Below are 17,237 nucleotides of genomic sequence, written 5' to 3' on the forward strand. Positions count from 1 at the left end.
CAATGCCACTGCCTCCCTTCTATCTCTAAGGGTGCAGAAAGACCTCGTCAAAACTCACCATGATCATTCCTTCCCCGCAGCTGCGACACCCTAGCCACCTCCTGTCCTATTTCTGTGGTCTGAGCACAAGTAAAGTAATTAGTGCTCAAATATGTTCCGAGTAGCACTCTTCCACTTGCGCCTCACAGCTTTCACTACGGGCCGATGCGCCACCCCACCCACCCCCAGTTCAGACAGATATGCTTGATTCTCAAAATAAAAATTTATTCATCTGGTAACAAGAACATTGAAGCCGCACTGGTCAAGTGCGGGAGTTCACATTTAAAAACACCCGAGCGTCCTGTCGGTCAAAGTCTATGGTACAAAGCCACTGTTGGGAGATCAAAAGGCAAAGGCAAGGCAGGGAGGAGATGTCAAGAAAGCAAAAAGCATTCCCTTTCCCACCCCACATTTTGCAGTTATCCCCAGAAGATTCCAGATTCTGCTGAAACACACAAATCCCTGACAGGATAGATGGAACAGAAGGGTGCAAGATACCCTGGGAAAAAGGCTGAAAAGATCCACATCCAGAAATATCCTGGGTTCCAAACCAGGGTATCTATCTCAGTATATCAAAGAGCTACTACTTGCAGGCCCCAAACCCTCAGGAAGCAAGTTCCAACTGTGCGGGGAATTGCCTCTCCCACATTCACCTCCTGGGGAGTTTGAGACAACATCATTCACCACAAGCACAGGAGACATCAAGGAACAGGGGAAAGCACCCAGCAGCACAACTTTGGTTCTCCAAATGTTGGCAGACTACATCTCCCATCACCCCCAACCACAGCAGCCAATGGTCATGGAAGACGGGAGTTGCAGTCCAACACCACTTGGAGCGCCAAAGTTGTGCAGCCCTGCCCTAGCACACCTCCTCCATAGCTCGTTTCCTGAACGATGCAAAAAGCTGTTTTCAAGGCAAACACAGGGAGATATTCTACCACTATCAGAATGGATTTTCATACATTTTTAACCCCCTTTCGCTGTGGAGAAGTGAGTGGCATTAACATTGAGGAATTGGGGAGAAGAATCTACCATCAAGCAGTTTGATTGGCACAGGAATCAGAGAGGCATGCACCATCCTCCCGATTTAAAACCCCCCCCTCCCCAAATCGAGATGTGAACTTGCTAGCTGTGTTGCTTAGCTGAGAAAATGCGCAGGTCTTGCAACATTTGACACCCAAGGGCGGAGAGGAAGGAGGATATTGTTGAGGGCAGCAGAACGCACGGCGACACAAGGTGATCGCAAATTGTTCACGCAGGCAGCCTTGCAAGGAGACAGCGGCCTGTCCTGCAAACGCACCTCGCTCTCTGGGGACAAGACTCAAGCCAGGGCCAGAAATGGAGCCGGGGGGGGGGGGGGAAGCAGGCTGCTGAGATGGTTGTACAGGCCAGCTGCAAGGCAGAAGTGAAGCGCATCCCATTTCTGAGCAGAACTACAAGAGAAGAGCCACTCTGCACGTGGATAACGAACGAAAATGCCCTTGGTGGACAGCAGCGGCCCTTTTAAACAGTGGTGCAGCTTTCGCAAATAAACACGAGAAAGTCAAGACCTGACTCTGCAGGGGGTTCTCCGGGTTCTTCTGGACCTCTGAGGCTCAGGTGCTTGGAAAATGCTCACGGAGGCCTTGGGGGTCTGTGCCCAGTGGCTGCTTCTGGGAGCGAGCGCAAATTGGAATGCCGAATTACCGCTAAATAGGAACAGCATTTGGGGTGTGATTTAGGGTGATGGCCCTCCCCCCCACCCCCCAAAACATGGCCAGCTGCAAGGCAGAAATGAAGTTAGAAGGCACAGATTTTGCTTCCAGAAGAGACCTCAGGCTTAACTCTGGATCCCGAAAGATGAACAGGAACCCCCACCCCAAAGAGGACAGCCACAGCTACCATCTGTCTGCCCGCCACTGACACATCTTTGGGCTTCAAGTGGGCACCTAGGGGTGCCAGGATTGGCCCCGAAGTGGATCCTCATTCATGCAAGAGTTATGGAAATGCAAGCCCATCTGGGATCCATGAGGGGAAAGAATCTGGTGCTGCCCTCACAAGAAGGAAGCCACCACATGGATGGTGTCCTACAAAGATGCAGAAACAAGTAGGGTGGAAAGCATTTCTGTTCCGAGATGGGAACAAATCTGCAGTTCACTGCAGAGGTCAAGACGCCACGAGAAAAGACCCAAAGACCCAACACAGGCAGGAAGTGGTAGAGGAACAAAGAATCCTGAAAAGACAGGGTGGTCCTAGAGGGAGGGGAGACGCACTCCCGCCCCCCAAGAGATCGAAAACCAACCTGGAATTCATTCACAGGCAAAAGGGAAAAACTTGTGTGCAGAAGCGCCGGTGGCTTCCCTGCTGGCAAAGCTGACAGTGGCGCTCACTACCGGCTCCTACGCATCCAGCACACACCACCAGGCATCATGAAATCATGGGGCTTCAGGCATGGTTTTTTGCAGCACTCAGCACAAGCCGAAGGGGAAAGGAGAACTCTCAAGACCCTGATTTCCAAGAAGAGCGTGCCCACAAAAGAAGGCACCAAGAGCGAAAGAGGCCCTTCCTAAAACTGCAGAGCGAGGGGTGGCCCCAGTCTTGGGTCCCTGATGTGGTTGGACTACAACTCCCAAGGCCTTTGGCCACTGCAGCAGGGGATGATGGGAGCTGTAGTACACCACCACCTGGGGACCCCCTGCCGTAGACAATGGGATGGGAAAGGATGCTCACGCAGACCAAAAGAAGGGAGATGTATCTATTTGGCCCACGCTGGCAAGAGGCCTCCCGCCTTTTGGTTTTGATCATGGAAGGCAAGTGCTGGGAGGATGGGGAGGTACGTTCAAACCTCTTCCAGGCAGACTGCCCGGCTAACCCCGGAGAGGGCCCTAGCCAGGTGAGTCAGTTTTCCAGTTGACAGAGAGATTCCAATTCTCCCCCTTTTCCTCTTAAAAAACAAAAAAAGGGGGGAACAGGAACGCTAGACAAGAACCCCCAGAGGAGTTATCTACAAAAGCACTGTTATGCACAATGTGCTCCAGGGGAAAATATTATCTGGTGGAGGGGAAGGCCAGAAGGAAGAGCCCCTTTCTGCATGAAGAAGGGAGTGGCGGCGGGGGTGACAGCAAGAAGACCAAGGCAAAAGACTGGACTGGAACACAAAGATGTAGGGTGGGGGGGGGCACACGTGGTTTGCACAGTCAAAAAAGGGGGGGACACACAGATGATATGGCCATATTTCTGAAAGGCCCATAGCTTTATTCAAGTAATGAAAGGGTCAACACCCTAAAAAGGACATTTGTTTTAAGAGAACACCCTGCTTCTCAGATCTCCCCCAACTTTTCCCTTTGGATCAGCCCCTCCAAATGGCTATTTTTCAAGCTCCTTGTCGAAATGACATGACTCAAATGCATTTGGCAGCCCCGTAAGAAGCGCGTTTTCCAGTGAACCTTCTGTCTGGAGCTGGATTTTGGAAGAATCTGTGTGCAAGTGCCACATGGCTCTGCGGCACCCACCTCTCCAAATGCCGTCTGGGCAATTCCAGGTGTAACAGAATCAGCCGTGTTACCACTTTCCCCAATGACAGTAGCTATAAGAAAATTTTGAAATTGATATTATATACATATATACCCACTGTTGTTCATCTCCTACTATAGGGCTGTATTATTATTATTATTATTATTTTTGCAAAACTCAAATAGTACAGAGAGGCTCTGAAATGTGCTAACTATATCAGCCACATAATCAGAACCCATGCCAAAACAGCTGATTCCATTACAGACATCTCTGGAATCAGAAACGATGGCCAAAATGCTGATTCTGTGACTGACAGATTCTTACCGCTGGAATCAGAAACCTGTCCCAAAGTACTTTGCCCGCCTCAGAGCCGATCTGTAGTATTTAAGGCTTTTGAAAACACCGGGCCTTAGACTAGGAGATGTTCTCTTGCCAGAGGGCATAGATAACAACTGGAAAATTTGCTTATGGCTACAGTCATTGAAGAAATGATAACCTGTCCAATTCAACCCCACTTAAAATGGCCTTTTCTAAATTCTGCCTAAGCAGTTAGACAAGAGTTCCTTACCATCAATCACCAGGTGTTGCTGCATTACAATTCCCATCATTTCCTGCTGCAATGGCCAAAGCGTGGGGGGTGACGGGAGCTGTAGTCCAACAACAGTTGGAGGCCCAAGGCTGGGAACCCCTGGACTGACTGCTTAATCACTTGGATCATAGCTTGCTAGAAGGTGGCCGAACTCTGAGCGCCCCCAAGGAGGAGGAGTTATGTTGCCCGTTTCGAAGCAAGCCAGGATCCCAGCCCAACTGAGGAACAGACCAAGAAGCACCCAGTAGACCCCCCTGCACCATGATTTGTTCCCTCAGCAGAGTTTCCGATAGGTTATCTCCCAAGGCTCATTTTGCCGCAGCTAGTTAGAATGGGGAGAATTTGGCACTACAATTTTTGATCTCTTTGGATGCCGACAGGCACTTTCAGAGTATGAGATTCTGCAACTCGTGTCCCCTCTCACAGGAATTCCCAGACGCTGATGATGACTACAACAGCCATCATCCCCAGCCAAAGGCCATTACTGCAGGGGATGATGGGTGTTGTAGTCAACAACATCTGGGAATCCCTGTTACAGGGACTACTGGTGCAGGCAGAAGAAGATGTGGGCTGGGCATACAGCAATGTCCACAATCTGTGCAGCAGTTTCCTCCGTCATAAAAGAGCAGGTCTGGCAGGATGAAAGAGAGCCATTTGGAGCGGCTGTGCTTGTTTTTTTTTTTTTTTTTTAAGGGTTGTGTTCTTTTAAAACAAAGCAAACACAAGTTGAGGTTTATTAGAGTTAAAGGTTTTTTGTCTTCTTTTAATATGAAAACAACAAAGACACCATCCTGTAGTCACTCGCACAGGGGATGGGGGGGGGGGGGCAGACAGCAGCCACCTCGGAACCAACATGCAGCAGGAACAGTAAAAATGACCAACATATAAAACCAACCCATAAAGTGCACGTTTCAGTATATATTACATCTGCCCCATTTGAAGAACACCACGAGGAGGTTGCAAAATGGGGTGGGGGGTGGGGTGGGGGGAAGCGGGGGCCGAAGATCACATGGTATGGTACAGTGGATTGGTGGTACGTTTCCTCTCGTTCGCCTTTTTCAGCCTCCTCGGCGGTCGAGTTCTAGCATGTTGGAATCTAGGGACCACGGCCAGCCACGGGGCTGGAAGCAGTCCGGCTGCTTGGCTGCTAGTCAATTTCGCTCCCGGGGCCAGCGGGGGGGCCAGGCTGAACTCTTTGGCGTACTGGGCCGGAGGCCTCGCCACGGGTTTGCTCAGGGCGATGCACTCCGCGGGGATCTCGAGTGGTTCCACCACGTGCTCGGTGGGCTGGGGAGCTTGAAGGACCGGCAACAAGGGGATGGGGCAGGGAGTCCCAGCTGGGCCTCGGAAGCCACACTCCGCGGCGGGCCGAAGCGGCTCCAGAGACGCCAGGCTGGTGTCCGAGGCGAGCGAGCCCCTGCCGGGCAAGTCGTCTTTCGACAAGTCCAGGCAGCCCAGCTTGGCTAAGGATGCCGAGCGCTTCATTTGGGAAGGCGTGGTGAGGCCCGACTGGCGGATCCGGGCCTCCATTGCTTCCGCCCGCAGTTTCACCAAGCCGGCGCCCCGGCTCAAGTCCTTGATGCTGTCGCTGCTGGAGCTGTGCGGAAGGCTGCAGCCAAGGGGCGGGGCGGAGGGGGCCTGCAGAACCGGCGTATCGGGTACGTCGAAGCCCTCTTGGCTCCAGTGTGTCAAAGCGCCCTCGCTCCTCCTGCGTAGGGAGCTCCCCCTCTCCTCCAAGGCAAACTGTCCGTTCCCAGCGTAGCCCCCAAGGGGGGCTGGCTCGCAGTCTGTGCTTGTGCTGTCCTGAGTGACCCCCTCCAAGGCCAGAAAGTGCTGCTGATCAAGGCCATCCGAATGCTGCGGGGGCGAGCATCTCACCCGGCTGGAGGACGGAGAGCCTCCCGGCCTGGCCAGCACCCCAGCGGCCTCCTCCTCAGGGCTGCCCAAGCAGAAGATGGCTTTCTTCACGTCTCCGGGCTCCAGCGCCGATGGCCTCCGCAGTGGCGACACTCCCACGGGATCAAAGGGGTCCTCTGAGCTGTTGCAATTCTCATCGACCAATAGTGGTGCCGCCGCCGCCGCCATCTTGGCTTTCTCCGGCACCTCAAGTGCGCAATTCCTCTCCGCCGTTGTCAAATCCATCCCGGGGAGGGCGGGCACCCGGACCGCGTGGGTGTATTCAATGATCTCAATCCTCTTCGGCAGGAGGCACGGAGCCGAGACCTCGTGACTCTCCACGGAAACCACCACCGTCCGGCACTCCTTGGCCAGCCCTGCGGAATCTGTGTGGGGTTCCCCCAACGGGCTGTCCCGGAGCGGGGATGGCGGCAGAGGGACGGGCAATTCCGAGCCAGCCTCAGTCTCCGGACCTTCTGCTCTCGAGGCCCCGTTATCCTTGCGGAGCGGGGCCTGCCCGTGAGGCGGCTCTTCATCCTTGCCCTTCGCAGAGGGGTCGGCTGTGGCCGATTCGTTCTTGGAGTTCTTGCGGGCGGGGAGCATGGCAGCCACGGGGGCCGCGTGCTGCAGCTCCTGCTCCTGCCTCAGCCGCTCCTCAAACTCCAGGGTGGCACGCCGCACAGATCCCGGGCACCACTTGGGCCCTGGGTTCGGGCGGGCCTCGGGCGGGCTCTCGCCCCCACTGCCACTTCCTTCCGCATCCAGTTTGCCGGGAGGTCCCTGTGAGGCCGAAGCACCGTCCTGGTCCAGTCTCGGCGGCTCCTTCAGGACCAAGCCCGCTCCGTCCCCTGGCTCGGTTTTCCCAGCCTTGCCGTCCCACACCCAGACCGGCTCGGCTGGGAGCTCGTGGACCGTGTTCCTCTTGGGCGTCAGGACTGGGTTGGTCGAGCCGTCCACTTTCGCCAGCCCCGGCCCTGCTGCCCCCTGGTGGATGGACTCGATTTCCGTGATGATCTCTTTCACGGAGATGGCGTTCTCCGAGTGGGACCGGGTCAGGCCACTGGAGTGGTTCGGTTCGGAGAGCTGAAGGGAGAAACAGAAAGAAAGAAAGAAAGAAAGAAAGAAAGAAAGAAAGAAAGAAAGAAAGAAAGAAAGAAAGAAAGGGGACAGGGGTTAAAAGAGATCCGAGCCCAAGAGAAATACAATACTGCCACATACAACAAGTCCTCCCCCTACGGCTGGCCGGCCTGGGACCACTGGCCACTGGCCCTCTCCCTTCGCAGAACCCTCTCTTGCTGAGGCCATAGAAGCTCCCTACAGTGACCCAAGAATTGCCCCCTGATCAGCTGAAGCAACTTCAGGACAGCCAGGCTGTTGTGGCTCAGGATCCCGACCCAAGGTCAGGAGGAAAAGGACTGGGATCCTGACCCCCAACAGGGCGAGGCAATGAAGCAGCCACCCCACTAGGAGCCATCACCGGCCAGGTGGCCTTCTCCTGCCCTGCTCAACCAAATGACTCTGTCTTGACTCTCAGACTGGAAGCTGGCAGTGGGGCCTGCACAGCCGCCTCATTTTGGCACCGTGACAAGACCAGGGGTTTTCAAGGCGAGGTCCCCAGAGGTTTGCAACCCCCTCATTACAGGAACACAGGAAGCGGTTTTCGATCGGGTCAGACCCTGGGTCCACCTAGCTCAGCACTGCCGACACGGACTGGCAGCAGCTCTCTGAAGCTGCAGGCTTGAGAAGGGTCTTGCAGGAGTTTCCGTTTCCCCAAAACTCTCCATACCTTCAGCTGCTCTCCCTCCACCGGAGATTTTTCCACCGCCTGCGGGGAGCTGCCAGTGGAATGACTCCGCAGCGCGTCCTCTGCCGGCTCCGAGGGCAGCAACTCCAGCGTGGCAACTTTGGAGAGCCCGTTCCTCCCGCCTCCCTGGTCCTCTGCTCTGGAGTGGGAGCACGCCCGTGGCCTGCCCTCCTGAGAGAGCTCCACAAACTTCTCCAAGGCACTGAAGAAGTCGATCCGGTCGGTGCCGAAATCGGCATGCTCGGACTGGGGCCCCAAAAGTGGGCTGGGAGAGTTGTGGCCTGGAGACCGGGGAGGGTCCTGTAAGCAGGGGGCCAGCTCTTCCATGGGGACCAGGTCGACGCTCCCGCCCCCTTGCTTCAGGGCGTCTTTCTCCAAGTCCTCCACCGTCAAGTCCGGGAACTCGGCAGCCACCCCCAAGGCTACCTCCTGCTGAAGTAAGGCACCCGAAGTGGGGTAGTTGTCCAGGGGGAAGGTCGCCTCAGCCAGGCAGCAACCAGCGGGGCAGCCGTTGATGTTATTCAAGTTCAGCGTGTCCTCAATCTGCTCCGCACGGAAGTCCCTCGAGGTCAGCTCCAGCCGGCTCCCCCACTGCGGGATGCAGAATTCCTCAGTGGCGTTCGGGCAGGAATGGCACAGGGGTTCCACGGCGGGGATTCCTGGAGACACTGGCGCGTGGGGGCTGTTGGAGACCTTGTTCTCCGAGATCTGGTCCGCAGAGGTGGTGATCTCCTTCTTGCTGACCTCCATCCCGGACTTGCCGATGGGCTCGTGGTGGTCTGAGAGGTCGCTGTCCGAGTGCGACCGCCAGAGCTTGTTATGCCGCTGTTTACTGAAGGGGAGAGAACAGCAGGGGGTTTAGCGCGGCTGGAACAAGGTCCAGATCCCAAGCAAAATTTTTTTAAAAGGGGAGCAACCACCAAAGGAGCCCTGCAGGAAGCACTGCAGGCATGTTATTCGAGGGCGGATTAGACCCAGCGTCGTTCCCTCCACCCACCCTGTCCAAAATAACCAGAGTTACACAGGAAGCTGCCATAGACTGAGTCAGACCCTTGGTCCCACTAGCTCAAGATTGCCTGCACTGACTGGTGGCGGCTTCTCCAAGGTTTCAGGCAGGGGTCTTTCCCAGCCCTACCTGGGGGTTGCTGCCAGGGATTGAACCCGGGACCACCCTGCATGGTAAAGCAGATGCTCTACCAGAGAGCAACGGCCCCATCCAGAGCTCACATGTGGTCAACCATACACATGCAAACCAAAGCAGATGCTGCTTAGCAAAGGGGGGCAATTCATGCTGGCTACCGCAACATTGAAGCGCCTTAAAAACCCCGTAAGAGCCGGTTCCCGCACTCTGACCCACTCTAGTGTGGCCAAGAGACAGAACGCCAGCGAGGGCTCTGCAGAGTACGGCAGGCACGGCTCCTAGAGACCCCCAGAAGAGGGCGGGCAATGGAATGCCCCCACCCTGCCCATCTCGACAGGCCTTGAGCTAGGGAATCACCAGGGTGCCGAATCTACTTTCCTGGCACAGGGCAAGGGGAGGGAGAGGAAAACAGCGGCGCGGCCCCATCAGAGCCACGCTGGTGGCCTATAAATAGCACCTTGCCTGGCCGGGGGGGGGGCGCAGAGAGGAAAGGTCGCTTTCGATGGCCAAGTCACCCGCTTTTGTCTCCGGTCAGCTGCTGCCCAGCCACCTGTTCCCAGAGTCACCTCCAGGCCCCAGGATCACAGAGGGCACTTCTCTCCGGAACGGAACCTGACCGGAGAAAACATGCAAGGCAGCCGTGATGTTGGGGACGGGGGTGTGTGTGGTGACGGGGTGACTGTTCCTGCCGCCTCCTCCCAGCTGCTGCCCCTAGAGGGAGCCCGGAGCCCACGGGAGAGTCCACGGTCTGCCCGCCTGGGAAGGGTCTCCGCGCTCTGCCTCCCCTCCGGGGATCCCAGCGAAAGCCAGGCTCGGCTCTCTGGGTCTTCACAAAGAGGGACAAGCAGCCCTCTTGGCCAAGAGCCCCAGACCCCTGTGCGATACGTCCGCCCGGCGCGCCCTCCATCGGCACTGGGGGCTGCCGTCTTGCAAGGGGGCTTGCCGACAAGACTGAGCGAGCTGGATCCAAGGCCGCTTCCTAGATTCCCAGGGTCTTGGGGACTGGACGGTCCCAGGTCCACTCCCTGGCAGCCTCTCCAGGGAGACTCCTGCCTGAAACCCGGGAGAGACGCTGCCAGCCAGTGCAGACAATTCGGAGCGAGATGGACCAAGGGGCGGACTCAGTATCGAGTGCTTCCCTTTGGTCTGGAAGATGCCGGAACAAGCTCAGCCTTCGGGGCCAGAGACGTCTGAGGCTGCGGAGCAATTTGGGGTAGGATCGAGTCTAGCCAGGGCAGGTGGAGGAAAAGGAAGAGGCGTCTGCCGAGAACAGACAGCACCCTTCAAATGCATACAGAAAAAGAGGCACCTTGTGGCACCTTCGAGACCTGAAAAGGTTGGTTGGGGCATGAATCTTTCACGCTCCAGAACCCACGAAGCGGAGGCCACAGCAAATCGGGGAGGCTATGGTTCCCAGGTCTCCTTGGGACTACAGGGCTCATCACGCCTAGCTCCAATGGCCTGGAAATGTGCTCTTTTAAATGCTGCACCTGAGACTCTTAGGAACGAGACCTGATACAACATTTTGCAGCCAACCCTGGTGGTTTTAGGTGCGGGAAGAGGGAAGGAGAAGACGGAGGGGAGAGAAGGAGTGGGCTGGTTCTCTGTCACTCCCGAGGACAGGACTGGAACCCGTGGTTTGAAACAGCAAGGAAGCCGATGCAGGCTGGTCTGCTGGCCGCAAGCATGACTTGTCCCCTTTGCTAAGCAGGGTCCACTCTGGTTTGCAGTTGAATGGGAGACTACATGTGTGAGCATTCCCCTTCGGGGATGGGGCCACTCTGGAAGAGCATCTGAGGTCCCAAGTTCCCTCCCTGGCAGCATCTCCAAGAGAGGGCGGAGAGAGACTCCTGCCTGCAACCTTGGAGAAGCCGCTGCCAGCCAGTGTAGACAATATTGAGCAAGATGGACCAAGGGTCTGACTCAGTATATGGCAGCTGCCTATGTTCCTAATTCCCTAACTGCAAAGGCTGTTGGACAGTGGAACAGTCTGCCTCATGAAGCGCTGGGCTCTCTTTCGTTGGGAGGCTTTCCAGCCGAGGCTGCATCTGTCAGGGATGCCGTCGCAGATGACCTCCGAGGCCCATTCCAACTCGGGCATTCTATGTAGTACCATTGGCAGCACCCGCGTCTGGGGGAAGCCTCCCAGCAGCACAAGAATGGCCTGACAATGAACCCCTTCACCCCTGCTGCTAGCTGGGCCAAGAGGCACCTTTTGAAAGTGGCGATTCTCTTTATTGAGCAGGGGGAGAGTAACTGGCCCAATCCACCCCCAGCACAGCAGCCCTCCAGTGACTGTTGGCGGGGTCTGTCTTATGTTTCTTTTTAGACTGTGAGCCCTTTGGGGACAGGGAGCCATTAAATCAAATCAATCAATCAATTAATTCTCATTTGTCGAGAAGCGGCATATAAATTGTTGTTGTTGTTGGCACTGTCTTACTGCTGCAGCCTGTTCTCTGCAACCCCCCCCCCCGCCACCCCCATTGCCGGGCTCTTCCCGAAGTCGTAACCTGATCGTCCAGAAAACACAGCCCTCATGACAGCCAGCCAGCCCTGAAACCCAAGCGCCAGTCATATGAATGTGAATCAGCGGTTTACCTGCCTGGGGTGGGGAGGTAAACAAGGCTTCACGGGGGCTGGAGGCTGGGAAGCCGAGCTGATCCACACAAGAGGAGGGGAAGAGAGACAGGCCCCGGGGCGCACAGAAACGGGGGTGGGTGGGTTTGCGGCTTATTTCAGCCCCCGCCCCATTAACCCCTGCCTCATTCTTTAAAATGGGTCCCTTCTCAGAAAGAGGCTGTAGCCAGAGGTTCTGCAGATCTCGCTGGACTACCACTCCCATCATCCCCTGCCACAATGGTCTTTGGATCTTACTGAAGTCCAGCAAGATCTCTGGCCCCTGAGGCAAGGCATGATGGGAGCCGAAGCCCAACAACAGCTGGAGGATGCATATCGTGCCTGTCTTGGGGGCCCACTGACAGGGCCTCAGGCCAGACCCCTTTCTCTCCGTCTCAGCCCTCCATTCTGCACTGCAGGAGGCCGGAAGGAAAGAGGAGAGACTGGTCTCCCTCGAAGGCTCATGGCAACACCCCAGAGGTGAAAGTCTCTGCCGAAGTGAAGAGCTCAGGCCAGACACCCTGCCCAGTCCAGGCCCACAAACTCTGGCCATGGGGACCCTCTCAGGGGGCAAAGGCTCACCGTGCTTTGGGGCAACATCTACCCCTCCCCAAAGAGACGGTCGCATTTTCTGTGCGCCACCACCCCTGCTTTCTCCCTAACCCCAAAACGATCTGGGGGAAATTGCGGAAAGGGCCAGGGTTCCAATGAACAAACTGCAGGATTCTCTCTGCATGGAGTACCCTCTGCAGGACATTGCTGCCCATTCTCATTTCCACGCCTCTGACAACACGGATAAAATGTGAGCGTGTTTTTTTGGTGGTTTAAAACCCTTCAAAGCTTTGGAGACCCCCCTGGCAAACGTAGTCCAGATGTTGTGGAGTACAACTCCCAGAATCCCCAGCTGCCACGGCTTTTGCTTGGGGATTCTGGGAGTTGTCGTCCACCACATCTGGGCACCCCTGTGCGAGGGAACACTGCCCCCAAGCTGGCTCCTAGGCTAACACCAGCGATCTCTCCGCTCTGCCACCCACCCACGTCCATGGCGTGCCCAGCGGGGCGGGGCGGGCCAGGATCCGAGGCCCAGAGGCCCTTGGCAGACACAGCGGTCACTTTCCTCTCCAGAGGTCACGCGGGGACACAGCTATATAGGAAACAGTTGTTTGGAAAAACACCCTGCAAATATTGAGACATCTTTTCCCAATCAGATGACAGGGTCTCGCATTACAAAACAGCCCCTTTTGCATAAGAAAGGGAGGAGAAGGAGGGGAGCCCCGGCCAGGGGCATCTGCAATCTCCCCCCCACCCCAACTCAGCAGTGCCAAGAAGCAACATTTGATTCTGGAATAGAGTTCTGGAGATTCAGAAAACAGCACGCCCTGAGAGCTGGCTGAATGCTGGCTGGCCTGCGGAATGCGACTCTGCAAACAGCCCTCTGTGCATGCTAAGAGCGCTGATTTGCGCCTGCCTTAATAACCTCGTATTTATCAAAGCCACAGATGAGGGATCTCCGAGTCTCGTTTTGCAGGAGGGTGGGAGGAATAAATTGTGACAGCTTCCATTGAAGGTTCATCGGGCAAGCTCAGATCTACTGGTTTCCTGAGCATTTTCCTTTACGAGCGATTTAACTGGCTAAAGCCTGTAGCCGCCAGACTAGTAGCCCTTGATAGACTTGTCCTCCATGAATTCGTCTCAGCCCTTTTTAAAGCCATCCAGTGGCCATCACCACATCCTGTGGCAGAGAATCCCACAGGTTAATTATGCGCTGCGCATCCCAAACCCCTGGGACGCCAACTCCTGCTTTAGAGAATCCAGACCTGAACCCAAGCCAGACTCGGGGACCCACACACTCTGTCCCCAGCCCTGCTCTTCTCTCTGGAGTGGCTTCCCCCCCGCCCCCCAAATGCTTCCCTTCCTGGCATTACCCAGGGTCTCAAGTTGCAGGTGCATCAATGCAAACCGTGGTTTGTGTGAAGCATCAACCACGGAGGCCCTGGTCTGAAGCGGGCTTGCAAATGCCAGAGAACCGGGAACAGCCGGACGTACAGGCTTTTATTCTCTCTCTCTCTCTCTCTCAACAAGATGGAACAGGAGTAGCCCAGCCAAGTCAACTAGCAAGAAGCAGGTTCCGGCTAGAATTTCTCCAGGGGTTATGGTTAACCTCTGGAACTCACCCCCATAGGATGGGCGGAAACTGCCATCTGGAGGGGTTCTCGACCGTTGCGTCCCCAGATGTCGTTGGACTTCAACTCCCATAATCCCCAACCAAAGGCCACTGGGGCTGGGGATTATGGGAGTTGAAGTCCAATACCATCTGGGGGACTGAGAATCCCTGGTTCAGAGGACTTTGTTTTCTTTGAAAAAGGATCAGACAAATCCATGGGAGGACGCAGGGCAGCACCAGCAAGAGAGAGCGGGCATGCGCGGGGCAAAGCTGGACGGGATGGGCCTGATCCAGCTGGGCTGTTCTTACGCGCCGCCGGCTGGGGATCCACCCCGCCTCACCTGGCCAGGAGGATGCCCTGGTACTCTTCCAGCTGCCGCATGAAACTGGGGTTGGGCTTGGTGACCGTCCGGCGCTCCTTGACGTAGTCGTAGGCCCGGTCCAGGTTCCAGCCGTACTCCTTCATGGCGTAGGCGATCACCGTGGAGGCCGAGCGGCTGACCCCCATTTTGCAGTGAACTAGGCACTTGGAGCCGTTCTTCCTGTGGGGTCATGGGCGGGGGGGAGGGAAGAGCGCGTTAGGAAGGGAAATGGGGGGGGCGCTCTTAGCCGCCAAAGGGCCCCCTCCTCCCTAACCCTAACTCAAAAACCTGACCCATAAGGGGCCCATAGCTTAGGAAGGCTGGAGGTTCGGGTTTTCATTTTATTTCATAGATAAACTGTATGCTATTAAATAAATAATTATCTATCTATCTATCTATCTATCGGATTTCTCTATCACCTAATATAGAATCCTCTAGACTAATCTAGGCGGTGTACAGATGAACATGTTGGAGCAGTGATGAGGAAGTCCCTGCGAAATGAGCAAAGAGGCACCTTGCTAGAGTGGCGAGTCTCTTGTACTCCCCACCGCCCACCCCGCAAAAGGGCCTTACTTGGCTTTGGAGATGAATTTGTAGGTATCGTTCCAGTAAGCCAGCAGGTCGGTGGCCTCTTCGTCGTAAACACGGATGTTGTGGTATTCGAAAAGCCCGGGGAAGAAGTTATCAATCTCTCGGGTGACATTCAATATGTACCGCACGCTGGGTGGAAACAGAGGAAATGAGAACACCGGGAAGAGCAGCGGGAAGGGGAGATACAAGCCCCGTATCGCGTTTCTGTTTCTAAAGTGTGTGTGTGTGTGTGTGTGTGTCGGTGGGGGAGTGAAGAAGACGTGAGCAAGTCCTCGTTGAATGTTTTGATTCAGAAAAGGAGACATAATCCTAACCGCTTAAATGCAGATGTTAACTGTATATACAACTGCACTACTCGGAGGACAAAATGAGGGATAAAAAGGGAGGCAAGACCCTTTTTATCCTTGGGTCCCCAGGTAATGTTGGACTACAGCTCCCATCGCCCCCTGCCAGAATGGCCAGTGGACGATGGGAGTTGTAGTCCACCACGATCTGGTTGGGAGGGGGCATGGTGGGGCCCTTCTGGCATATCCCTGTGCCCAGGCGCCTTACCCTCGGTTCTGCAGGTCTTCCAGATTGGAGGCGTTCCACTCCGAGCCCTGCGTGGTGGGAAAGACAGAAGAGGAAGGAGCATGGGTCAGTGTCAAGAGCAGAACCAGGCGTACGGGCGGAGGGGGTTGCAGTTTGGGGGGAACCCACACCAGAGGGAGGAAAGGCTCCCCGATCATTTCAGAAACCAACATGACGTCGTCTGGCGCTCTGTGCTTTATTGAAGAATTGTTTGCAAAGCCCAAGCAGCCAGATTCAGGGGAAGGGGCGGGGGGGGGATCCTGGCTGGGGCTCTCTCCTCTCTTCTCCCCACACCTGCTGCTTCCAGGCAGGGTCAGGCCTCCAATGTCTACCAGGAAATAACAGCCTCCAAAGTTGGAACTGGGAATCAAGGAAGGAAAGCAAGGAGGGGAACAGCAGCAACAGCAGCAGGCCAGGAAGTGGGAGAAAAGCGGCTTCCGCCCTCCCTCAGTGGCCTGGGACCAAAATTGAGGGGCTGGTGGAGAAAGGGATTCTGGCACCCCCTTGGTTTTCGGTTGGTTTGGAACAGAAAAGGGGAGGAGACATTTGCTTGCTCTCTCTCTCTCTCTCATGCCAGGGGTGAAACTCAAACCAGCAAAGTTAGGAACATCAGAAGCTGCCATATCCTGAGTCAGACCCTTGGTCCATCTAGCTCAGGATTGTCTTCACAGACAGGCAGCGGCTTCTCCAAGGTTGCAGGCAGGAGTCTCTCTCAGCCTTATCTTGGAGATGCCTCCAGAGAGGACACTTGGAACCTCAGATGCTCTTCCCAGAGTGGCTCCATCCCCTGAGTGGGGGAATCTCTTCCAGTGCTCACACTTCTAGTCCCCCATTCATATGCAACCAGGGTGGACCCTGCTTAGCAAAGGGGACAATGCATGCTTGCTCCCACAAGCCCAGCTCTCCTCCCTAAGTTCCAACTCATAGCTCCTCTGCTTGGCATGCAAAAGGTCCCCGCTTCAACCTCTGCCAGTCAGTGCTGACACCTGGCAGTCAGTGTGCGCTGCTGGCTGGGCCAAGGCCTGACTCAGGGCACAGCTGCTTCCGATTCGGCCGTGGGGCGGGGCTTCCAGGTGCACCGGCAGCTTCTTCCCCCCACAGAAAGCCAGGAGAGGGTGTGCCTTCTGGGCTGGGCAAACAAAGCAGCCCAGGGGGAGAAGTGCTGACTCATCAACAGGAGCGAGGCATGTCCTGGCATCTTTGGTGTTTACACGGCTCGGAAGGAGGGGCGGGGGGCCTGCCGGCTCCCTTTGGGCCCGGCTCACGATTCCCACCACTGCCCTGCCCTGCCCTGCCCCGGGCGCCAAGGGAGCAGATCCCACCTGCCCCGCTGACAGAAGCCCTCTTTCCTGTGTTGGTCCTCACTTCCCTGCTCTTCCCGAAGACTGACTCCCTTTTGCATCCACCCACAGGCTCCGGGGCATACTAATAGACAGAGGGTGCTACTGTGTCGCTGCAAGGTGTGTCTTCACCTTGCTCTTTGGTTCATGAATCCACCCATTCCCGAATGGCTGCTACCTTTTCATCGTGAGCTGTGTGCATTGGAGGGAAATACAATGATGACCAATTTGCCAGCCCTCCCCACACACTCACCAGAAAGACGTGGTCAAAGATCTGTGTGGGGCTGTCCATCTGGCCCAGGATGACTATCATCTCGTTGTCGATGAACTCCTTAAACTCCCGCAGATTGCAGGCCATCTGCATCTCCAGCTCTGTCCGGATCTTGGGGGAGAAGGACATAGGAACATAGGTAGCTGCTATCTACTGAGTCAGACCCTTGATTTATCTAGCTCAGGATTGTCTGCACAGACTGGCAGCGGCTTCTCCCAGGTTGCAGGCAGGAATCTCTCTCAGACCTATCTTGGAGATGCTGCCAGGGAGGGAACTGGGAACCTTCTGCTCTTCCCAGAGCGGCTCCAACCCTTGAGGGGAATCTCTTCCAGGGCTCACACATCAAGTCTCCCATTCATATG

At 55.8% G+C, this 17,237-nt stretch overlaps 1 protein-coding gene across 11 annotated transcripts in view; it reads right to left on the bottom strand.

Moving 5' to 3' along the window:
- Window positions 1-247: 247 nt before the first annotated feature.
- Window positions 248-17,237, bottom strand: part of SSH2 (slingshot protein phosphatase 2) — a 70,528-nt gene continuing 53,538 nt past the window's right edge. For all 11 annotated transcript variants that reach the window (XM_053275367.1, XM_053275372.1, XM_053275376.1 and 8 more), the window contains 6 exons: window positions 16,858-16,986; window positions 15,247-15,293; window positions 14,677-14,823; window positions 14,083-14,283; window positions 7,803-8,652; window positions 248-7,099 (listed from right to left, as the gene is read on the bottom strand). In XM_053275367.1, the coding sequence (XP_053131342.1) occupies window positions 5,126-7,099; window positions 7,803-8,652; window positions 14,083-14,283; window positions 14,677-14,823; window positions 15,247-15,293; window positions 16,858-16,986 (3,348 nt within the window). In that variant the 3' untranslated portion in view covers window positions 248-5,125. The remainder of the gene's footprint in view (window positions 7,100-7,802; window positions 8,653-14,082; window positions 14,284-14,676; window positions 14,824-15,246; window positions 15,294-16,857; window positions 16,987-17,237) is intronic.

The sequence above is a fragment of the Hemicordylus capensis genome, chromosome 12 (assembly GCF_027244095.1).
Source record: "Hemicordylus capensis ecotype Gifberg chromosome 12, rHemCap1.1.pri, whole genome shotgun sequence".
Taxonomy (NCBI): domain Eukaryota; kingdom Metazoa; phylum Chordata; class Lepidosauria; order Squamata; family Cordylidae; genus Hemicordylus; species Hemicordylus capensis.